This window comes from Saccostrea cucullata, unplaced genomic scaffold, assembly GCF_032062105.1.
Source record: "Saccostrea cucullata isolate Sc308-1 unplaced genomic scaffold, CSIRO_AGI_Scuc_v1 ctg6626, whole genome shotgun sequence".
Classification (NCBI taxonomy): Eukaryota; Metazoa; Mollusca; class Bivalvia; order Ostreida; family Ostreidae; genus Saccostrea; species Saccostrea cuccullata.
The window spans coordinates 7501-33312 of NW_026928469.1; the positions used below are offsets into that span (position 1 = coordinate 7501).

A 25812-nucleotide genomic window follows, 5' to 3' on the forward strand; every position below is an offset into this window, starting at 1 on the left:
GTGCAGTAAGGTTTCGGAATTTTGATTTTGCCCCGGGGGGTCAAATAGGGGTAAAAAAATGACGTTTTTATGCAAAAAGCCCCGTCTTCCCTGAAATTCTCTTACATTTTACACAGTAGCCTAATCATCTTTAGGGAGATGGTTGGTAGTGTCATGTAGATGTGCAGCAAGGTTTTGGAATTTTGATATTGCCCTGGGAGGTCAAATGGGGGTGGAAAATTACATTTTTTGTGCAAAAAGTCCTGTCTTTCCTGAAGTCCTCCTTAATGTTACTCAGAAGCCTAATCATCTTTTAGGAGAGTTAAATATCTTGAAAATTATGTAAAACATTAACGTTAAAGAGTAAAAAAACATTGCAAGCTGGGAAACATCTTGAATTTTTATGAGTAATTAATGTACAAATGTCAAATGTGAGAGTCATATCTCATCTCAATCAAAAGTTATAAGCAAATGCAACATTTTTGAAAAGTAGGTTAGGCTTCAAGGTCAAGGTCACAGAGTAAAAGTCATGATTCATTTGGAAAGATCTTATCACAGGTAATAATATACATGCATTATAATATGAATGCCCTAACTTTTCTCTTTCAAAATGATAAATTTATAACAATTTAATTTTTTTGCAAGTAGGTCAAACTTCTAGGTCATATGTAAAAAAAAAAAAAAAAACCATGCCATTCTCACAGGTAAATACTAGTACATAAGTTTAATATGAATGCCTTGTCTCTTCTCATTCAGTAGATATGACCGTGATAACCAAGGTTAATTTTATTCAGACAGAAGAACAGTCTGACATACAAATGTACATATTTCTATATGAATTGCATGGGTAAAATTGGACCAGTGGTTCTAGAAAAGTTAAAAATGTAAAAAGTTTTCAGACAAACAGATGGACAACATGTCACAACAGACGTTATATGACAAGGAAACCAGAAAAGCTCAAATGAGTGTTTTGAAAGGGTTACAATATGGTTGCAGTACTTGAAAAGCTGGGTTTTTTTTCATGCAGAGATATGCATGACCAACATATTCATGTTTTATATTTTCTTTAGTAATTTGTTTGTTTGTTGTGAATACATATCTCATTGGAATTTTTCCGTCATATGGAGACACCACCAAATAATAATGAAGACAAGATGTGTTTGTGAAACACTGATGTCCCTGTCTGGTAGCCTATGGCGAAGGTTGAAGTTTCTCAAATATATGTCAAACTCAAAGGTCAAGGTCAAAAGGTTCAATTGTTGGTATCAGAAAAAAGTCTTGTCACAAGGAATGCACATGTGAAATAAGTAATCCCTAGTACTTCCTCTTCAAAAGTTAATTGCCAAGGTTAATTTTTTAAGTGGTTCAAACTCTACGGTCAAGGTCAAACATATTTATACCTGTTGACAGTTCACAATGAATACACATGTTAAGCATGAAAGCCCTAGCACCTACTGATCAAAATTTAGGCCAAGTTTAAAGTTGGGTATTTTTCTTGTAAAAATGTGTATTCTAGGTCAAGTGATCAGAGGTAAAAATTAATGGTACCCAAATAAAAGGTCTTAATTGTCACAAGAAATAAACCTATAAAATGTGGAAGCCAATTGTATAGCCCATCCCACTTAAAACTTATGGGCAAGGTTATAATTTCTGCAGACAAATATACAGACATAATATAAACACAAGAAACAAAATATGTACATAATTAGTCAAATGGAAAAAAATATACTATTTAATTGGAATCACAAAATAGATTATTTCAGGGATAGGGAGTGGGTAGGGTTATTGGAAAACCCCCCCCCCCCCCCCTGGAATTTCCTTTGTTATTTAAACAAGACTATATACTGAAGCAAATAAAAAATGATTTTGGACATCCTCCCCCTAACTAAGAAAACATTGGTTTTTTTTTTTGTTTATTTGTTTTCAGTGTATGATTTTTTTCTCCTGCTTGTCAGGAAATTCTAGGCATGAATATTTTGACTGAGATGTGAACCCCCCTCCCTACTCCCGAAAAAAATTCTGGATCCGCACCAGTATTGGCAGTAACTGAATGTCACATCGACAAGGGGAGATAACTTCACAATATGAAATTCGTCTAGTGTGGCATGCGATGATCTTTGACCCTTTTTGAACTTTAACCTAATCGTTTGGGTTTATTTTACCCCCACTATACTTAAACTTGTACTTACCGACCTCCATAGGTCCTGTAAACTTCATGAAATATAAATCCAATTATAACACAAAATGAATTAATCCAAAGCACACCATTCTGCAGCATGTTATAATGATATTCCATTCGGAAAACCTCCGTGCCGTCGATTCCGTCACCTTATCAGATGAAGTGGGAATCGGCCGAGGTGTACCGAATGGAGTTTAATCTAAAAATATGATAATGGGTGACGCAACGTGATGTGATGTAGAATTTACATGTCAAGAACAAATTTTAAATTAATTCATAACAAACACTGTTTTAACAAAACTGTTCCATCTAGCCTATTCCCAAAAGTATGTACTGTGTGATTGTGGTGTCGAGAGGGGGGGGGGGGGGATTAGTAAATTTAAAAAGGTCCTAATATGAGCAAAACATTTATCAAAATCTAATTTACATTATTAATAGAATTCAAACTGGTATATAATGAATTAAGCATGTAAAATAAATATAAGAGGTTCTGAGTTATAGGTCACAGGGATAATTTCATACCCAATTTTATGAATACATATGTAAATTACAGGCACGTAGCAACCGGGGGGGGGGGGGGGGGGGGGGGGGGGGGGGGGGGGGGGGGGGGGGGGCCCCCTTTTTTTCCCAACATTACCTGTACTATAAGAAAATGTCCATTAAAAAGATGGTTGCCCCCTCCCCCACTTTTAACCACAGTATATACATTGCAAGGAAATATGGGAAAAATTGGAAGTGAAAGTAATTTTGCCTTGAAAAAAAAGTGGCCACCACCCCCCCACCCCCACCCCCCATTTCATTTTTTTTTCCTTGTTAATTTTTTTAGGTTAGTAAAAAAAATTTTCTCAGGTTGCCCCCCCCCCCCACTTTCAAAAACGATGCTACGTGCCTGAATTATACAGAATTATTTTGACTTTTTCCTTGGTAAGCCGCCCGTAGGATTGTGTATTTCTAGTATTTATATGGAAGCATGCTCAGGTAGTGTAGATTCAAGTTTGTTCAAATCATGACCCCCGGAGGTAGGGCGGGGCCAAAATGGCCGACCAAAGTTTTACATAGAAATATATAGGGAAATTCTTTAAAAATCTTCTCAAGAATGACAAAGCCATAATTCATCATATTTATATGGAAGCATGCTCAGGTAGTGTAGATTCAAGTTTGTTCAAATCATGACCCCCGGGGGTAGGGCAGGGCCAAAATGGCCGACTAAAGTTTTACATAGAAATATATAGGAAAATTCTTTAAACATCTTCTTCTCAAGAATGACAAAGTCATAATTTATCATATTTATATGGAAGCATGTACAGGTAGTGTAGTTTCAAGTTTGTTCAAATCATGACCCCCAGGGGTAGGGCGGGGCCCAAATGGCCGACCAAAGTTTTACATAGAAATATATAGGAAAATTCTTTAAACATCTTCTTCTCAAGAATGACAAAGTCATAATTCATCATATTTATATGGAAGCATGCTCAAGTAGTGTAGATTCAAATTTGTTCAAATCATGACCCCCAGGGGTAGGGCGGGTTCAAAATGGCCGACCAAAGTTTTTAAAGATATATAGAGGAAAATTCTTTAAAAATCATTTTTTTAAAAAATAGCAAATCCATGATTGGTCATGGGACTACTTTTGGATTTAAACTTTACAATAAAAAGCCATTTTCTACTTTTTCCTACCCTTAGTGCTCAGGTGAGCGATGTGGACCATGGGCCTCTTGTTTTGGGTTTGATTATTGTCATCTATCATCTTCAGAGAAAGAGAAATAAGTAATGTATACTTAAAAATGTCAATAGGCCACAGGTTCTGTTTGATAATTAAAATGATGTGTGTCTTAAAATGTCTAATGCTGGCTTTACGGTTTTGATAGGACTTCTATGAGAAGAAGGCAGTTCTAGACTATGGGAAGTTTTACAACACTAGTTACCTGAGCGAAGGAAAGAGCAACTACCTGAAGAAGCCCCCCCAGACTCTCCGCAAGGCCCACACCTCCCCCCATTTCCACCGCCCAGTCAACTTCTCTTACTCCAGAGACAAACCGGAATTCTTGAAACCAAAGAAAAGTTGGTTGATATTGTATTCAATTTTAGTACAACTAAAATTAAGTGAACATTTTGTTAGAATACTTTTTAGCTCATCGGGGCAAAAAGCTCAAGTGAGCTTTTCTAATCACCCATCATGGGGGTTGTGCCCCATATGCGTCTTGTGTTCGTTTATGTTAGTATATATGAATATATAATTATAAATTTGCATACAGAACCTATTTCATTAAAACTGCATTGAAGATATTTTGTCCAAATTTTGACTTTAAAAATTCAGCACTGTGTTGTGTCAGATTTTGTATGATGTCAACATTTGTGTTAAAAACAACTCAAAATATTTCAATAGATAAGTCTTTGAACTATGTGTTGAAACATAAAACTGGTACTAAAAGGTCATTCAATATACAATAACCTCAGTCAAAGAACAAAACACCTATCACCTGAAATGCCAAGTGTAAACAAGTCAATTCAGTACACTTAGTATCACTGGAGAATGGTTTTCTGTACAGCAAACAAATAATGAAAAAAAAAATTGTCATATAAACAGAAAAAATAAAGATATCTTAAAAATGTACAATTTAATGGGAACATTAAAAATGGCCTTTTTTTTCAGAGTACACTTAACGTTACTTAAATCTGTGAAACACTCGTCACAACTCAGTGTTGAATTTCATCAGATTTTAGAACTACCTGCTGTGATACGATTCATATAAACTAGTTTTAATATCTTTCAACACGTTTCTTTACAGGTGGTATGGCTGCTCTAGGTAAGTGTTATAATTCAACACGAAAAAAAACAAAACAAAATCTGTCTTTCTTCACTATTCCTGGCAAAATCAATCAAAGCCAGTTGATTTTATTGTTGTTTTTTTAAACTATCAGCTACGGGCACAAAAGTGGTGGTGAAGCGAACTAGACGGGTCTCCTCATCCTCCGAGCTCCGTAATGAGGAGGCGGTTAGGATGAGCATGTTCCCCGCGGCCAAGCCCCCACCCCCAACGAGATCACCAAGATAGAGCGAGAGGACTGGCCCGGACCTCCATGTCCAGCGGCCATTCTACCAGAAATACGTAAGATTTCAAGGAGAAAAATGATTAACTAGAAGCCATTCTACCAAATGATTAACTATAAGCCATTTTACAGAAATACTCAAGATTTCACGGAGAAAAATGATTTACTAGAAGCCATTCTACCAAAAATACATATTTACTAAGATTTCAAAGAGAAATGATTAACTAGAAATACGTAAGATTTCAGAAAGAAATGTCAAAGATGTGCTATCAGCCATACATGCTTCCAGAGATACATAAGGTTTTAGAGAAAAGTGATTTATTATTAGAAAAGTATCTGGGGTTGTTTACATATCATCAAAGACTGTTTCAAAGCCCTGACATGCCCAAAAAAGTTAGATTCATATGTACAATTTGTAGAAACAAAAAAAACCCAGACATGTAAACACTTGACAAATGTATAAAATGAACAAAACAAATACCGCTAATATTATGGTTTTACAGTGAGACAGCGACGTAAAAGTCGCGGTGAAACAGATGAAGAGGATGAAGAAATGCCTCCAGAGGACCCCAAAATTACCAAAGAAATCGAGGAACTCTCCAAATTTAAAGACCAGTCGGGCATAGGCAAAATAATATATAAAGAACTGGAGGAAAAGCGGGCACATCCCGTGAAGGCTCTGGATCCATGGAAAGCCTCTAGAGTGCCGAGTGCTGACCACGAACCTCGATACAGTACACGATACCAGTCCCCAATGTTTGCCTGTAAGTAGCACACAATACCAGTCACCAATGTTTGCCTGTAAGTAACACATGATACATGATACTCTCTCTACTTTTTATGACTCATTGTGTTATGATAGTTTTTTTCATGAAGTCGCTCGTTCAGTTGAAATCTCTGGTTTGGTGAATATTTATTCCATTTTTTTTTAAAACCTATCATTGATGATTTACAGCATAAGATCTGTATACAACTACCGGTACATACAGTTTTAATATTGTACCTTGTACATACAGTTTTCGATGTTTGACTTTTACAGCTCCCTCTAGATTCCTGGATCGACCTCGTCGGTACTGGGATGACAGTGATATATCAAGAGGTTATAGAACCATGTCCACACATCCAGGTACAGGCATTCTATGGAACATTTAGTCAGTGGAAAATGCAAACTTCATTGTACACTGCTTAATCTTTGACAAATGCAACCGTATTGAAAATATTGAGATAAAGAAAGAAGTTTAGATGGTTATCCTTAAGGTAAAGAATTTGTTCTTTCAGTACACAGAACTAGTTATTCCCTGACTCCAAGGGCTGCCACTCTTCCAGTTTCGGGCACGTTTGGAGGCCATCTTAGCTATGTGAGTAATTAGCATCATATTGTTCTTTTTTTCACTCCTGCTTATTGAAGCTGTAGAAATTCCCGTAGTTTTTGAAAGCAAAACACAGCTCATAAAATATGAAGTGAAATGTTAGGCTACCTAAGTTACTCAGGTGACCTGTTGCTATCTGTTTTTATTTGTCATTTTATTTTAATATTAGAGAATTTTCAACTTCCTCTTTGACACTGCTGAATCAATTTTAACCAATTTCAACATATAACTTCTATATGTATGGGCTAAGAAGTACAAAATTTTCAATTTCTTGGTCCCCCCATTCCCCCTTGGGCCTGTTAAAGGAAATTGGTCTGTCAGAGGGGTGGGGCTAAAACCATAAATCTAATGCAGTCTTTTGAAATCTTTCTTTTCCTCTGGAAATCAAGCTGTCAAATTTTGGCAAGATTGTAATATGAGAATTTAGCTCTTTACCAAAATTAAGATATTCATTAGTAATCATTAACTCAGGGTCAGGGGCTTTGGTGTTAGGGCTGGGATCTAAAAATCATATGGTAAAAATCCCTTATCTTTTCTAAAATATTTATTTCTCCCTCTGTATATCTAGCAGAAAGAACAATAATGAAGATGATTCTGCTAAAACTGTGAAATTCATGGCCTCTTAAACAGGGTTTCTGGAGTTAGATTGGGATGCTATTATAAATTTATAATCATGTATTGGAATACATACTCCGATCCTCAGTCAGGAAGGATAACTCTTAAATTTATAAATTAATTCCCAATGTCTCATAAGAAGCTTGAAATTTTTTTTTTTTTTTTCATGCAGCAATTTTCATTTTATACCTTCTTTGAAGTTTTCAGAAAGGTCCTATAAAAGGTAGAAAATTTTACCCCATAAAAGTATTTTAACAGTATTTTTTAATAATAAATTAAGGTCCAATTTAATCTTACCATAGATACCAATGTTTTTTAACATTAATTGAAATAAAATGTGATTTATGGTGTCTTGCAATGGTAGGAAATTCTTAATACATTACGAGAATAAATAGAAGAAATTAAAGTACATTAATTATAAATTATGTATAAAAATTGTGCAATTTCTATGATTTTTATATCTTAAATATGTTTGTTTTCAATTTTGAATTGGAAAATTCATAGTAGGTGTTTTTATTTGCATTTCCTGAAAAATTCTTTAGGAGTTAATAATTTTCCCAAGGTAATATAATTGACGTTAGAAATAAAGTTTGAAGAATTATTGTGTGCAAAAACATGTTACTTTGAGAATCCAGATACATTTTTGTGAGCATTTTCAATTAGTCAATGCCTTACTTGCAGAACCTGAGGATCGGAGTACCTTAAGAGAAGTTGTCTTTGTTTTTAAAACAATGTAAACAATGTAATTGATAGGATATTAAAAAAGTACATGTATTTTCAAGTTTTTTTTAAATTTCAGAGTTAATGATAATACCAACTACCTAATTATTTTGTTGATACTTTTCTCTTTTTTTTTTGGAGTTTCATTTTTTTTGTGCTATTGATTTTAAAATTACCTTTTGGGCCTCTTATTTTTATAAGAAACCTGTAAAGCATGACATATTAATGCAAAATTTTGCCTATGTCTTTCAGAGATACTATGATTTTGAAGATCTGGGATCCAGGAGTCATCCGTCAGCAAGTAAGGCAACAAATCAGACCTAATCAGGTTAATTTAGTCCTACCTCTTCATGTGTGATCTCTCAAAATTCAAGATTTTCTTCTAAAAACTTTGAAAAGGAAAAAAAATCTGCAGGTCAGGAATTTTTAAGTTAATTTTTTTTGGAGAGGGCATTGGGGGTTGTAGGGAGTAAGTATTGAATTGAAACTTGGTTTCTTTACTGAAAGCAATATGTAAACCCCATTAATTTTCTATGTATATGTAAATTTTTAAGCCATTAAACTCTAACTACGATACATCATTTTTGCTTGTAATTTTTTTATACTGTGTAATGACACTTGGACTACATCATTTTTGTTTTTAATATTTTATACAATGCCATATACTGTATACTTACTTTTTCAGCTTCATCTTCGACTGTTAATACAGAGGTATGTATGAATTCCTTATTTTTACATTGTGTTTCTTAAATATTGAAAGTTTTTTGTATCATGTTTATAATGAAAATTGAATGCTTTTCTTTTGCAGCAAGAATCTTTTGCGACTTCCAGTATATTAGGAGGCCAAGGTATATCTATAATTTCCCTGCAGAGGAGTACGTGGCACACAGAAGCCGATCCCCCGGTGAGTCCCCCCCCCCCCCCCCCCCCCTTTGTTCATGTACCCCGGTATATAAAAATTTTGATATCTACATGTATAAACCAACTATTTTTCGTATGCGAGAAATATCCCATAGTTTCTCAACTTACTTGCAAATATTTATTGCTGCGAACCAGTTATTTTGCTTTAGATTGGTAGAGAATGTTTTCCTCAGTCACAAAAACTAAATGTCCCAGACTGATTGCAAACTGACAAATCGTGAATAAAAGATGACATGAATAATACTTGGCTTACAGTCAATGATGGTAATTTTTTTGGAAAGAAAAATCTAAATACATGTATATGATAACTAGGGAAATGGAAACAATTTCATCATATATGTTCCTTACAGTGCAAAATTTGACAAATATTTATATGAAGAATGAAAAATATTACTTTAACCTTATAATTAATCCTCCTAGAAAGGATTAACTCCCTTATTTGAGGGTAATATGTCTTCATTTTTTCTGTGGTCTTCTTAAATGGAAAGCATGGAAATGAAATTTAACTTGTGTTATATAATGAATTGTAGATCTATCCCTATGAGAAGCTGAAGATAAGTAATTTCGACTTGCCTAAAGATGTGGATAGAAATATGTTGGAGGTAAGCTCTCAATGGCCTCTTATGACTTGTTCACTGACAAACTGATAAAAGTATAGAGAACCAGCTTACTTTTGATATGTAATCTTGCATGGAATGTCTTTTATTCAATACTTTTACTTTTTAAAATACATTTTGTGAACCATAAGATTGTTTCATAGGTTTGATAAATTATATGATACAAATCAAAAATGTTCAGTTATACTTAAAAATTGTAAGATAAAAACCAAAAACGTTTAAATTACTGGTGACCTTTAGTTCCATTTCTAAAAATAGTTGCTTTGAATGGTTTGCTGTAAAATTTGGATGCTTAAAAAAAAATATTAAAATTCTCCACAAAATCTATGAATCCAGTCTACCCATTGTTCGACAAAGCCAGTCTGGTTACAATTAATAAAGTCCACTGAAGAAGGCAGTTAAGACGGACATTTCCTTTATCTCAGGGGTTTAAAAAGTAGCAATTGTATAAGTAATGCCTGCTTATTTTTTCAGATTCATTTACGTCAGGAGGACTTTAATCAATTGTTCAAAATGGACAGGGAACACTTCACACGCCTTCCAGAATGGAAGCGAAACGATCTGAAGAGGAAAGCCGACTTGTTTTAATTCCCCTTGACCAGTGTCAATCAAGTGATACAATGCAAGACGTTTTCTCATTGTTGTATGATTTATTTGCTTAAATCATGATACCTCTGCCTTACTAGGATAATGTAGACGTTGGGCCATGCGGTAGACAACATATCACTGTCTTGTTATGTTCGACTGAGTTCGATTTTTAAGTTATCTTTTGAATTACTGCAGATCTGTGCTGACAGCTGATGTGATATGAGGATCTGATTTAATTATTCTTGGCCAAACAACAGAACAATCAAGTTTAGACGTGTTAGAAGTGAGCTTACTGAACGTAGATTTTTCTGCTGTATATTGTAATATAATGGAATTTATGTAAGGTAAAGAGTTTTATGCTTAAGCTAAGGACACTATAATTGATGCTGTACTTAACATTGCATTATTGAAATCAAATGTGCATTTAGTGATTTTATAGTCTTAGTGATTTTTTTTACTGGGTTAGTGATTTTATTCAGTGTTAGTGATTTTTATTTGTTAGTGATGAATAATTATTTTAGAATCATTATTTATGGGTGCTAAGCTTTATTACGTGTATTTGCTCTTGTGGCAGAGGCTTTCAGCAATTCTCGTCAGCTTTTTTACATTATTTTAATTTTTTTTCTTATTTTATGAAGAAATGAAAATTTTGGCTCATATAAGAGTTTTATATCATATCATGGTTTACAAGTCCATAAAATCTGAACATTATGCATTTACGTAATAGGATTTTTTCTCAGACAATCTGTTTTATTGGGCAGGACTTTATTTTGGGTGACGGTAATTGCAAAATAGATGCCTTTTTGGTTTCTTGCCACAGAGCATAGATTTCAATACATGTAAGGACTTTACAAGCTAAGTTCATGGCATTATGATATTGTGTAAATTTTTTTTGAGTGATATTGTGGATGATATTACTGTGATTTATATATTATACAAATCCGTTTTGATTGCTTACTGGATGCAAGTATCTAATGTATGCTGTTAATTCTATTTTACTGCATGGGCTTTTTTTAAATTTCCACCTCTGACTTGCCTAATGTTTTGTTTTCCCTTGTTTAAAGGGTGTATCCACAGCGATTGTGATTAAGATTCCTTGTGTATAGGTATGTAAGTCGAAACAAATCCATTTTGTCCAATGATGGTGATTGCTTTTTACAGGTATATGTATTTTGTGAGTTTTAGGTACTTTTTAGTGGTTGTTTAGATGGGTAAAAAGGAAATTCATGGGGCAATATTTTATGTTTAAAACTATTTTTGCTTTACATACATGTATATTTTTTTCTCTATTGAGTTATTAAAGCCACAGTTATTGATGCTTTTACATGGTAAAAAATAAATACATGCAGTATTAGTTAATTCATTGGAAATTGTGAATCTGATCAGTGTCTCTGATGAATAAAAAAAAATTCACCCAAATTTGAAATTGTCTGTTTTTAGTATTTTTTCTCTTTTTTATACACTGGAGGCAAGGAGTTTTTCTTTGTACATGTACATGTATAAAAAAAAAACAAACACAGTTTCATTTTTCTACGGAGTTATCATCTATAATAATCTCTATAAAAAGTGTGTCATTTTTCTACGTAAATGATCAAAAGGTCAATTTTCTACATAGACCCTGGTCAATTATTTAAGAAAAGTAATTTAACATAATATTTGTGGCCGTAGGAGTAAACCATTGTGGCTTATAATGTTATGTCTCTAATGATCATTTCTTCGGTTCTGTAAAAGGGAAACAAGGACTTAAAATGAGGATTACCGGTACCTCTAGCAAATAGAGCGTACTTGAATTACAAATGGAAAACCAAATCTGAGTACCAGAGATATTCACTTGATTTTTTAAGAAATTCACTTGATTGCGAAATTTATGGCAATTTGAACACTTCACCAGGCAGTACTTTACATCAATTATGAATATGACAGGGAAATGTTTCTTGTCTTTTTATCATATCTTCAGTAATGAGTTGAGATAAGTGTTTATAAATTCAGTTGTGTTTGAGTATGACACTTCCCAATTAAAATTTAATACAGAAGATCGTTCATCTTACTTAAATACATGTATTTTAAAATTACTGTTTAACTGCCTTAATATAGCTACTTTGCAAGCAAAATTTAAAAAAATCCTCCTATCTCTACCTGAATTTTCTCAATGTTTTACTGTGACATTGAAAGCAGGTGGGAGCACTACCCACTCTAAAGGGCATTATACAATGTCGAGTCAAATTTTGATTTAATTTCGACAATTGACTTATGTTTTCCAAATCAAAGTAATATTGATACATTATATTGTTCACTGATTTATCTACTATTTTTTTAAATTAATTAAAATTCTATATCAGTATACATTAAATGAATGTAAAATATCAAAATCACTCTCAAGAAGTAAAAAAAATACTAGTATTTCGCAAATATTAAATATAAATTAAAACACATTAAATATAAGCATAAAATTTTATTATATTTGATGAATCATAACATTGTAAATTATAAACAGCTTGTATGTACAAAGATGTATAAAGATGTTAATTATTCCCAGTTGATTCAGGTCAAACGTGCTTTATATCTATAAAAATAATAAAATAAGGCAAAAGGAAAAAGATCTATATTTTTAGCGTCTTACATTGATTTTGAATGAAATAACAATATAATGGTAAATTCTACTAAAACAAATTATTGAACATTTCGAGAATATTTCCTTTACAAAAGTTATCTCTCTTATCAGAGAGTGTCGTTCAACCTTAAACTTGTTCAGTATTGTTTTAAAAATACTTCCTAATTAAAGTATAATCAAACCCAAAATTCATTGTTGGATACTTAGAATGATGCATAATAAGCATTGATAAACACACTTTTATTTGGAAAATGATTCTGTCTTTACTGTTTTGCGCTCTGTTCTACAAATCTGTGACTGGATTTAGTACTGACCCGTGTAGTTGTAAAATGGTTTCACTTTTTTGTACTGGAACATCGATTAACTGTTCCAGGAAAGCATTAACCAAGATTTCTACCAACTTCACAAAAGACACCTGTATATTATAATTAACTATCAGTAAGCATGTATCCAGATAAATCTATAGGCTGTGTAAAATTCAAGGCATCAATGTAAACGTAGAGACACATTATACAACACATGATGGGGTATGCAATATAATTATACAAGACATGTAAGTCCGTTATGATTATATATATGTTAGTACTGTACTGTGTAAATTTCCTTTTTTAACTGGCAAACCACCCTTGACTAAGGTATTTATGGTTAAGTGTGCTTCTTCTTTGATAGATCTCGACAACTATGGGAAACTTAAAAAATGTAGTGTGCTTATTTTCTTATTATTAAGCTTCATAATATTTAAGAGACCTCTTTATTATTCTATACAGTTTGCCAAGTTTTAATAAAGTAAATGGAAATAGATTTCAATTGAGTCTCATTGCGATGGGGTCCAAAATTCAAATAAACTTTCATTTAAAGTACAATACGTCAGTTTTATTTTTTTCTGTATGCTTTTATCAATATTATACTTTTTAAAAATCATGGAGATAAATGATAATGTATTCACAAAATAAGATTAAAAAATCCCGACCACAAAGACCAATAAATTAAAATAACAAATTTTTAAGACTCCTGAAAGAACTCCATTCTTCTTACGAAAATTTTGATTTTCTGAAAAACGATGCAGAAAGCATGCATTGAGAGATTACCGTATAAGTAGAATCTTTAGCGAGGATTTAATTTTGGCATTATTAGCGAGGGTACTGAGATCGTTAAAATTAAATATCGCTAAAAATTATTTGCATTTTATTTGTAATAGCTTCTTTAGAAAGTAATTTAAAATCGCTAAAATTACCTCTCGCTAAAAAATAAATTACTATTTTTTAAGGAGAAATCGCTAAATTTGCTCCTCGCTAAAATTTCCACTTATATGGTATTTCATAAAGAAGAAACCATTAATTATTTCTTTTCTTTATCGGCAATAAAAATAAGATCAGTTGTACAAATCTTGGACTATTTCATCTAGTTCAATGCATATTCTAATGATTTTAAAATGTCACAATCTATTAGTATCATATTCATAATGCAAAAAACAGCGATGGAGAAATGAAACCAAATTCTGTAAGGTAGACAATTAACATAATCGATTATTAGTGATTACATTTTTTCAGTCTTTGACATATTTTTGTATGACAATAGCGTTAGAAACATGATAAAGTTCTGCTTGTTTATCAAATTACAGCTCAAAGAAGGTAGCATTCACACTTAACTTTAGCAAAAAGAAGAATAAATTAAGAATTTGTGACACAAAAATGTTTATATGACCAAAAATATGTAGAGTCAAATAAAATCGTTTTCTCTTCCCCTACAAGATGAATATTGAACATATCAACCAGAACAAGAAGATCACATAATTTTCGCGACACTTTTTTCGCGAGACAGCAATTTCATTTTTATCAGCGAAACATTTTTATTTTACAAATTGTGGTTTTTGCTCTTAGGGATAATAATATACTCGAGAATGAAATTTTTGCGAGCACATTGTCTCACGAAATTAAGCGAAAATAAAGTTCTCGCGAATATACAGTGATTTACAATACTTGTGAATTTTTTCTTCTCATTAATATTAGAGACCTATCCGACAACAGCATAACCACAATACAGGAGAATACATTTAGTGGTCTGTCAAGTCTAGAGTATCTGTAAGTATAGAAGTTCTCACTGAATGTGAATCAATTTAAAGAATTATCTTATCACTGTTTAAAATTCAGAAATACCTCGATTGAGTTCTTGTGAATTTTTGATTCCTACAATACAAATGTTTTGAACTTTATCATAAAAGACATATTAGATATATGAACATATATAATGCTTCGTCAATAACGGTAGTGATTTGATTTAAAATATATCACATACGTTACATATATCACATACGTTAGAACACTTAAAGTAATTGTAGGTATTAGGATAGAGATTCCTATTGAGGGATAAATACATAGACGTAGGATAATTTTAAATCCAAGATGTGCATTTAATGATAGCGACACATCTCTACATTATATTTCTACATTATCGGAGAAATGCATTATGTACTTATTTCCATAATAAAAAAAGCTCATACATCTCTTGTTTACTCTGTTGTACACTTTAATTTTTACGTTTGAAGTACTATACATTTACTTATTTCATAGTTAGAGATCCCAAGTTATTCTTCATAACGTAAAAATCCCTTAATTGAACTTCTGTATTGTATTCTTATTAGTTAAAATGTTATACCCTATGCATGTTATGGCATCTTAGTCGTAATACAGAATACTCTGATAAGAAATAGAAATGAGAAAAGTGGCGGAAAGTAGATTTTTTTTCAGTTTTTAGATTTGTCATCTATTTTTGTGGGACATATATTTGATCGTGTTTGCCCATAAAACATGAAAGATGACATTCATGCACACTAATATTTTACATTAAAAAGAACCTAAAATTTAAAATCTAGCAAACAAACTTTCCGAAATTTAATGGTCAAAGAATACTTTTTCTTTCTCTCTAGGTATATATTGAATATGTTATCCAGAACTTATTTGTATCTTTTTCTCTGCATGTATTTTAATTAGAAACCTATCCAACAACAGTATAACCGCAATACAGGGGAATACATTTAATGGTCTGTCAATTAAGTCTAGCGTTTTTGTAAGTATAGTTGTTCTAATTTAGAACACTATTAATAATTTTTACAGAAATCCCTTTACACTGTTAAACATTCCGATATTCTTCATTCGAGTACTTTATTTTTTTTGTTTTGATTTCTTCAAAATAAATGCTCTGAACTGTGCATGTATTCGTGAAGATATGAATATGTAAATATCATATATCATCGATTTATTTAGTGTTTTCATTTAAAATGTTACATTATTTAATAAAATAAAACTCTAAAGTGACTGTAGGTTTAAGGTTAGGGATTCTGATTGAGAGATGGAAGAAAAACAAGTAGACATTTGATATTTTTGAAAACCAAGTTGTACTATCTCTATTATGATTCAAAACTGAGAAATGTAAATCGGTTTTGTGTTTATTTTTATTGAAATAAGCATTTTAAAAAGATTCTTCTTCACTCTGTTTCACATTTTCTATTCAAGTTAAAGAATTTATAGTGAGAGATTTAACATTTTTCTTTAAAGTCTTTCCCAACCAATAAAAATGCAGACTTCATTTTAAAGTAATTTAATTTTTTTCTGTCTTTGTTTATTATTAGACTAAGTAAAAATTAGTACTGACTGGTATATTACTATGAGATAAAGACTAATAGAATCATTCATTACTACGAGTGTGGGATAGTGAAAATCCATCGAGGGGACAAGATTCACTATGTAATGAATGATTATTTTTCTCGCATTATTTTATCCAAAAATAACGACATGTCAATGGCGTCGCCATAAGACTAAAATTATATTCTTTTAATTTTCCATCTAATTAAAAATCTGAATACACCATCGGAGAAAAGCGTACCTGAAAATGGTTTACACATAGTGTAAAAATAATAAAATGAATTTCAGTTCATACAAATTAATTAGAAAGATAACTGATTGCACACACAAGTACTCTGAAGTTGACATCAAAGAGATACTTGAGTTTCTGATTGACAAATTCTATGTGTTTTTTTTTTTGTTGACCAGGTATTCCAACAATTTATTGGAATTCCAAAGGGTACCAATTGCGCTCTGTTATTAGCAGACCTCTTTCTATATTCATATGAACCAGATTTTGTGTAAAATCTTATGCGTGAAAAGAAGAAAGAAAACTTGCTGTGGCCTTTAACTCGACATTTAGATACATCGACGACGTATTGTCAATTAACAATGGTAATTTCAATTCATCCGTCGATACGATATATCCTGGTGAGCTTGAGATAAAAGATACCACAGAGTCTGACACATCTGTTTCATAATTAGATATTTTACTTGAAAAAGACGTTAATGATAATCTAACAACCAAGCTATATGTTACATGATGACTGTAACGTTTCTATCGTCAACATCCCTTACTTATGCAGCAATATACCTTCATCACCTGCATACGGAGTATACATATTTCAGCTGATTCGATAAGCATTTAGAGCATGTTCTACGTATGAACAATTCCTAATACGAGGTAAATTATTGACAAGCAAGTTGATGAAACAAAAATATCAGCAGTCTCGTTTAAAGTCACCATTTGGTAAGTTCTGTGGTCGATACAATGACATTATCATCAAATACAATTTATCATTGAGTCAAATGCTGACTGACGTTTTTCATACTAATTGTTGGTCCATTATTTATACACTGAATTGACGACGGATTTTTCTGTTATTTCCCAATCATGACAAGGAGCACATGGTGGGTGTGACCATTCAGCAGGGGATGCTCACTCTTCGAGGCACCTGATTCCACCTCTGATGTTTCAGAGGTCCGTGTTTGTTCTGCTCCTATTTTGTATTGTTTTATAGACTTTGAGATTGAATACTGTTCGTTATCGCTATATCATTCTTGCATATCCTTAAATCTTACATGTATTTTTTAGACATCTATCCAACAAGAATATAACCAGCATACAGAAAAATGCATTTAATGGTCTGTCAAGTCTAGTGAATCTGTTAGTATAGCTTTTTTTTTAGCTTAGATAACTGTAAAACATTTTTAAAGAAATCTTTTTACACTGTTTAACATTCAGAAATTTATCATTCGAGTTAGACATTGTTTTTGATTTCTTCAAAATAAGGACTCTGAACTGTACATCGTATATCCTTAAAGACATGAATATATAAATATTTGAACATAATAAATCATCAATTTTGTTCGTGTTTTGATTTTAAATGTTATCGTATTTAATCAAAAACTCTAATGTGATTGTAGTTCTTAAGATAAGGATTCTGATAGAGAGATAGATAAGAACACGAAGGATATTTTGAATACCAAAATGCACATCGAAAGATGGCTTAACATGTGTATTCCTTAATGTATATCTTTTATTATTAAAAAATGAGAAATGTAAATCTTGTCATGGTGTGCTTATTTTAATAATAATAGACATCATTAAAGATTCTTATTCACCCTGCTTCACAGTCTTTTTTTTTCTTTTTTTTATCAGCTTAAAGATTTTTTTATCGTGAGAGATTACAAATCTATCTTTAATCTTTATAGCATCAGCCCCCCTCCCCCTCCCCCCCCCAAAAAAATGTAGACTTGATTTTATTTTTTTTTTTTTACGTTCTGCATGTTCTGTCATTGGATTGGACAATTGTTCTCTATGAGCGAATTAAAGACAATAGCTATATACGTAAGAATCCTTTTACATGCATACCACTCTATTGTACCAAGACCCACCTATTCTTTTCATAAAAGAACAAACTATCACAAACAAGGCCGAATTTTGCTGTCATTGTGTCTAAGAAAGAATAGATAATGCAGTAGTCCTGATAATTAAAATTTGTCGGAAATATTGAAAGTATTCAAAAGGCATCGTTTTTATTTACTCATATTTGAAAACTATCAAAATAGTAGTAGATTAAATATAATTCGTTGTAGAAAAAGGAGCCCCAGATAGTAGTTATGTCACATCATCCTTAGAAATGTAGGCCAAACAAGCTGTATAGGTAATACTCATTGACTGCCTGTGTATACTGTTCGTGTGTAGGGATTAGCGTTCTCCACAGCCTGCACGACCGTCAATGCCTCGGGGTGCCTTGCATATAAAATTAATTCAGAAAAGCGAAAAGTGAATTATATACATTTTGAAAGAAAAGAAGGTTGGAAAAAAAGATACGTTGAAACGGAAGATCAAAATACAAAATTAGAAAAAAAAAATCCTGAACAATATCATAACTTCTGACATCAGTCCGCTGGTGGAGAATTTATGATAAGGTTTATGATTCATTCATAGCTTATTTTCATGTGTCTTTCTGTATGTTCTCTTTTTTCCCCCATATTTTTTTTATTGTATAATGATGTACAAAACGTTATGATTTATACAAATTGTGATAAATCATTTTATTTAAGTCACATTTGAATTTCCTTATTTTCCTATTGGCCATCTCCAGCGTCTTCCAATCACGGTCGTTGAAGTACAAGTATTTATATTCCGCAAACTCTTTTATGTTTCAATCACGAAACATCCTCTTAAAGAGTACACAGTTGTGTGTTTCATTGATATAAAGCTGTAAAGAGTGTTTTCCGAATTGATATTGCCCTACTGACTACAGCAATTTACAAACTTCTGTACGTGCAACTTTACAATCTTTAGGATAGAAGACAATGTCTTTTTTTTAAATTTTAACCGGATGCCGGGAAATTTGAACTTTTGTGACAATAAGTTATAGATTATAAAATCAGGTATGTTAACTCTTAAGATATGCCTTCATTTTCTAAACACTGACAGGTTTTATTGAACTCAGAATTACAGTTTCGCAAACCTTTTAGAAGGGGAACTGTTTTTGGTGCAATTTTACCTCCTTTTTATATAATTCAATGCAATTTTCCCCCACTTTTATATTTGAAATAATGTATCTATATTTTTTTAAGGTTTTTAAAATTTATTTACAGGTACAATTTTCAACCCAAATTGCAATTAAAAAGAAATGATTTGAGGGGCCAGTAGTGATGAATTGATCGGAATATTTCATCAAACATTTCATATTTTATTGCTTTCTTGAACAAAGTGGGCTAAGGATGATATAGGTATGTAAAGCATTGAAATATAATTACATGTACATAAAATTAAAGAAACAAAATTATTTGATGTATTTTTTTTTAATTTTAAAATTAGAAGACCATCATACATAACTGATGGATTTGAATACGTATCGGATGAGGTGAATTATTGTGTTTATCAAATTACTTTTACCAAACATAATACTTTAGCCTGTATTCTTTAAAATTATGTTTTAGAAGAGGTATAATACATCAATTTCGCATCATCATTAGTACTGTTTATTTATTTACGGAATAAGAAAACAGACAAAATCATATTTGTCCTTAGTAAGAAGGAACTTCAAGTCTTAGAGGTTCTGTAAGAGAAAAAGTTACGGCTAATTTCCAAGATTAAATTGAGGTCTGCAAATTTAGACCTGTACTCGCCACTTAGGACCTTTGAGCAGTGGTGATTCTCTTTCGTGCCAGCCTCTACTGCGTCACGCAACTCGGTCTCTACAGTCTCATTTAAAGGACCGGTCTTCAAGTCCTGTTGTGGAACTCAAATCCGCGATTAAAGGATCAACTCCTTGCTCTGCGACTCTAGATCTAGAGCAGGCGCTCTGAAAACTGCGCCAAGCGGTTGACTCTTAGAATTCAAAATGGAGAATATGGGCAGGGAAAAACTTAGGCACAAGGAAAATGAAAGTGAAGGATTTGTAGAATGTGAACATAAATTTTGTTAAAGATTCATTTACCGATTGATTGACTTTACATTTAAAAGTGACAGGGCACTTTGAGAACATTTACAATTAAGTAATTATCATTATCATATATATTTTTGAAGTTTCTATGATTGTGTTTAATAATAAAGGGGGGAGTGTTGTTAGAAATGGTTTATTAATCATTTTTAGAATAAAGAAATAATATATCATGTACACGGTCTCAACTAAATTAGTTTTCAAAAATTGAACAGTAATAATAAGCACCTCCATTGTATGTATATGTCAAATCATATCATATATCATTTGTATGCAAGGCTATTTGTTTTATCGTCACTCAATACAGTTATCGCAAAGCGATTTTATGCACTTATATTTGTAGTATATGGACAAAGAAAAGAAATGACTCCATATACATTATATAAACTCAGTTGGTCACCATAGAGATTCATGGTGAAAGTTTTCCGATTGATTTGATACTGATAATTTGTGCTGAGGAAAAACTTAAAAAATATCTAATATTTGTTTCACATTTAAAAATGTTCTCACAACATATTTGCTACGGCATTCAAAAAATATTTCAAAATTATAAAATACCAATTCATTTGAACATATTCTTTACAAAAACGTAAACAAATGAGTTATGCATGTATATGCTCTATTATACACCTCTAAAATTAACAAATAAAATTAAAAAACAATGATAACGAAAATAACAATTGCTTAACCCGTAGAACCTTAATTGAATAATCTTTACGTAGCAGTATTCTGTAACAAATAATTAATATATTTGACATAAAAAGTAATTATTGGTGTTTTGTGTTTAAAAGAAAATAAATAAAGCTATTTATTAATTTATTTTGGGATTCGAAGCTTTAAAAATTCCTATTTATATTAACAGTACATATAAAAGAAAACAATCCGTCTACTTTTCTACTATTTCAGCTCTTACAAAAAACATACCGTTAGTTACTTATTCTTTATACTTAATTTACAGAATGGACCATATTCCCCGCCTATCAGAGATCCTCTATGTAGGTCTGAGTCGTTTTGAGATAGGGACACCAAGTAAAGTGGCCATCAGAAGGGATGTAAGGGACGTGGAGGACTTGCTACATAGAAAACCTAAAAAAAGAAAAAATAAATGTCCAGTCAGACTTATGCTTAGCGGTAGTCATAGGGAGGGATTCAGGTTAAATTCATCTGACATGGATTACATGTCATGGGTTGATTGTTTTAAAGTAATAAATAACCTTTGTCAGCTTAGAGATTACAATCCATCAATTCATCATATTATGCTGATGGAGGACACAGATATATCGCCAGGTTTTGTTAGATTACAGCTCTTAACGCCGCCACGTTTGAATTCCTTAAGATTCTTAATCATTACATTAAATGATAGATTTTATATATCAAATTTGTTATGGAGACAATGGATCTTTCACAATTTTTTTTCTGCTCATAATCTACAAAATTCATATCTTCATGGTCCTTGTACGAGTGGTTACGAGGGAACTATTCAATATGATCATACACTTTGCGTGTTCTGCAAATATTGGCCAAGTACTACTGGAAACTGGATAAAAAGATGCCTTGGACACGTATGGCCTCCTGAAAATGTATTGAAAGACATTTTAAACGATGGCTGTCACTGTGTGCCTATTGGGAGTAAATGTACTACCAGTAGAAATGATTTAGAGTGGAGATTATCCTTTTCTATGGCCGAGCTAAAATTAGTGTACTCTATGAACCATACTCAGTTTATATGTTATGGATTGCTTAAAATATTTCTCAAAGAAGTAATCAATAAAAACGTGGAGGAACCATTACTGTGTTCATACTTCATGAAGACTACAATCTTCTGGTTAATACAAGTTGGACATATGAACTGGTGTCCTAACAATCTGCTGAAATGCTTTTGGATGTGTTTTAAGTATCTCATTCTCTGTGTGTATCGTGGCAAATTCGCGAATTTTTTTATTCCGCAGAACAATATGTTTTTGAACAAAATTGTCGGGGTTGCACGTGAATCTCTTCTAGAACAACTTTATCAGTATTACAGGTTAGGCGTGTCCAGTCTACTCCTTAGTCCGACACTTAGATCAATTCTTGAGCCAGCCCTTTACGATCTGACAATAGTGATCCCCTTATCAGAAGGACATTCTAACGATATTGCATGTAATGATCTTTGTTTCGAAAAATGAACTTTGGCATTTTGGTAAATTTTCTTATGACTTGGAATACATTTTTTTGTTTTTAAAATCTGTAGACACTTTGTTACAATTGTCACGGTCACCATACCAATCAGTAACATTACAATAGTGGACAGCTGAGTGTCTTGTTCCAGCAGCCTTCATGATTGTAAACAGTGTTCAATATTATAACCATAAATATGTTTACTGTTTGGACAGAAAACTTTGTAGCATGTTGAAATTGTCATCACAGATAGGAACCATCTCCTATTCACTGTATTTAGCTTTGTATTACTATAGGACAGGTAGGTATAACGAAGCACTCTATATAACTAATCAAACTAAACGAAGACTATCAGAGCCCCATGTTATGTATTATGGTGTAGGAGACAGTTATAGATATAGGGAATATGTGAGTGGTCTGTCTTTGTCTGAAAGAATTAAAGGTGCTTGGACAATGTCAATTAAACTTCTTCCTGAGATATGCTATATTGAAGAATTAACATTAGAACAGTCGGTTGTAAATAAAATATTAATATATATTCCTCCATCTGTATTAGTACAGATGTTGTCAGTGTTATCGCACTATAGACTGGGTATTAGATCTCAGTGTTTACAGTTACTGACAGACCTACAGACACTGCTGCTCTATGATGATGGGATTTATGTTCCTTTTGAAGAGAGAGACATATCCTGGCAGATACTGGGGATCTGTCAGCAAGTTGTGGGGGACTTACATGGGGCTTTACGGTCTTATCGAGAGTCGCTTAAAGAGAATCCATGTCATAAATTGAAGAAAGCTACAAAACTTAGAATAGACTACATACAAGATGAACTGTGTAGAAATTTACGTGAATAACTTTAAGTTTCTGAAATCATATTATCATTTTTGCAATTTATCACAGAAGGCATCCAAAGTGAAGACAAAGAAAACTATGTGCAAAGTATTTTCCAGAATGTCTCAATAAACCTACCAAATCCAAGAAAAAGACTTGAAATATACTTTGTTGGTTTGGTACAATTACCTTTTTTATGACATATATGTATATACGATTGTATTCTACATTGAAACATCGAAAAAATTGCATAAAAGTTTACATTAAGTTTTCATACCTGCATACCCTTATTATTGCAGAGGTGCATTGTAAATCCCCATTTCGGTGGGATTTCAGAGATACATTTAAAGGGGTCTAATAAATTAATAATATGCCATGACTTAATTATTTGATAAAAGGAGGACGATATACAGATTATCTGAAGACTAACCAGGTCTGGATTTTATTTTTATATAATGCAATGATTTTATATTGATTGTATTTTACTGTTAGCAAGATCGAAATTTGTTATACGTGCAATTCAATAATGAGATGAATGTTCTATTTCAGTATTCATTTATTGCATTCTTTTTAATAAATCATGGATATTTTTGTAAATATTCTGCATTGATATTTATTTAGTCTCTCAATTCAAAATTTGATGAAATCCACAAACTTTACATACTGTCATACATGCCTATTTACAAGTATGTCATAAAGTTTCAATGATTATTTTAAGAATTTTTTATTAATTGACATTTTGTATCAATAATTGAATAATTCATCTAGTTTTCTTTTTCTTTCCTTATAATTCCTTCTTCAAATCTTTCTTTGCTCCCTTACCACGTAGGTTAAATGACAAGCCATTTTTACCTTTTTCTTAAAAGAAAAATTATGTTCTAAAATATTTTCATTATTCTAACATTATTCCTTCTCACAAAAACTTGCAAATTAGGTATTTTTTTTTTTACATCCAATACTAAAATTTTATTTTTAATTTCTTGAAAATATATTCTGAATAGATTAGAGACAAAAAAATATCTTTATGAATTATGGAAATGACCGAGTTTTCCGAATTTTTATGTTACATGTTGTTGTCAGATTCTTGTTGAAAAAGAATAAAAGGGTTTAAATTTGCTGCTGTTCAGTACATTTTTTCTGTTCAAGCCTTGTATAAAAAAATCAGCAACTGGAGATATTTCCATGGACATGAATGTCATACCTAGTTTCCATAAGGAATGAAATTCAAAAATTCGTATTAGTTAAGTTTGATACAAATATATTGAATATTTTTTTAAATAAATTTTTAAAAAAGAAAATTGTGAATTCAAAGGTTATTTGGAAGGTCAAAGTTAAAAGATATACAATTTCTCACCAAATTATGCTTCAGTTTATAAACTTACTTAAAATTATTATGAACAATTTATTTGAAATTGCATATTAAGTTTGGGGAAAATCATTATGCAAAGTTTCTTTGAAACTTAGTTTACATGAATTTAAGTTAAGAAAAACGAGGTCAGGGTAAATGAAAGATCAGGGCCAAATTTTTATTGCCCAACAATAGCTCTTACTCATATTCATCAAGATATGAAGTTTGTTAAAACATATCATGAATAGTTTCTCTAAAATTATATAAATGAAAATTTAAGAAAAGTATAGTCAAGGTCGAGGTGAAATAAGATGCCCACGGGCAAAGAAATGCTCTTCTGATAAAGTGTACAACACCATCACTTCAATTCAAATATTTATAAAGTCATGAAATTCCAATAGAAGGTCACTGTGACTAACCTTTTGCTTGACATGCTTCTAGAAAGTATATGCATCAATTGACAAAGTTTAGTGATTCTCAGTCCACCCAGTTAACCCCTGACCCTAGGGCCACACATTTCACAATTTTGGAAGAGGTAACCTTGCTCTTCACGACGATGCGTTTTATTCGTCATTCAAATTCCCAGCAGCACAGAAGTAGATATTCATAGAATAATTGTAATTTCACTAAGTTATCAAAAGAGCACCCTTATTGACACAATATTAATATGTAGGACTCAAAAGTGCGATGGAACTCCGAAGTCCGATGGTCACGCAAAGGTCTGGTGGTCTGCGCTAAACCCCGATGGTTTGACACGCCAAAATCCGAGGGTTCGGAAACGTTTATGATGTCATAGTACTACTGCGCAAAAAGGCGATGCCGCGCCATTCCAAGGGCCGATTGTTTAAAATAAAGACAAATAAACATTAAATGCAAAGATTAACCGTCATCTTTTTGATATAGCTGCGAGACTAGCCGTAATCAGTCGAAAAGTGCGTGATACTCAGTAACTATAACCTAAATATCTTGGGTGGATGCTGGACTAATCCAAATCAGTCGAGGACTAGGCTAACTCGAGAATATTTC

General features: G+C 32.1%; 1 protein-coding gene and 1 pseudogene across 3 annotated transcripts; both read left to right on the forward strand.

Moving 5' to 3' along the window:
• Nucleotides 1-11463, forward strand: part of LOC134277693 (dematin-like) — an 18193-nt pseudogene extending 6730 nt beyond the window's left edge.
• A 6118-nt stretch (nt 11464-17581) lies between these two features.
• LOC134277694 (uncharacterized) lies at nt 17582-23927 on the forward strand. Of its 3 annotated transcripts, none has more exons than XM_062760017.1 (3): nt 17582-17655; nt 19602-19736; nt 21408-23927. In XM_062760017.1, the coding sequence occupies exon 3, from the start codon at nt 21409-21411 to the stop codon at nt 22612-22614; it is 1206 nt and encodes a 401-aa protein (XP_062616001.1). In that variant the 5' UTR covers nt 17582-17655; nt 19602-19736; nt 21408; the 3' UTR covers nt 22615-23927. The 3 variants fall into 3 exon arrangements, with proteins under 3 accessions (XP_062616001.1, XP_062616000.1, XP_062616003.1); XM_062760016.1 differs by lacking the exon at nt 17582-17655 and adding an exon at nt 19182-19391; XM_062760019.1 differs by lacking the exons at nt 17582-17655; nt 19602-19736 and adding an exon at nt 19182-19391.
• The last annotated feature ends 1885 nt before the right edge of the window (nt 23928-25812 follow it).

What these genes read in the sequence shown, in the direction of transcription:
- LOC134277694 (XM_062760017.1), top strand. Translation starts at nt 21,409, where the DNA reads ATGGACCATATTCCCCGCCTATCAGAGATCCTCTATGTAGGTCTGAGT.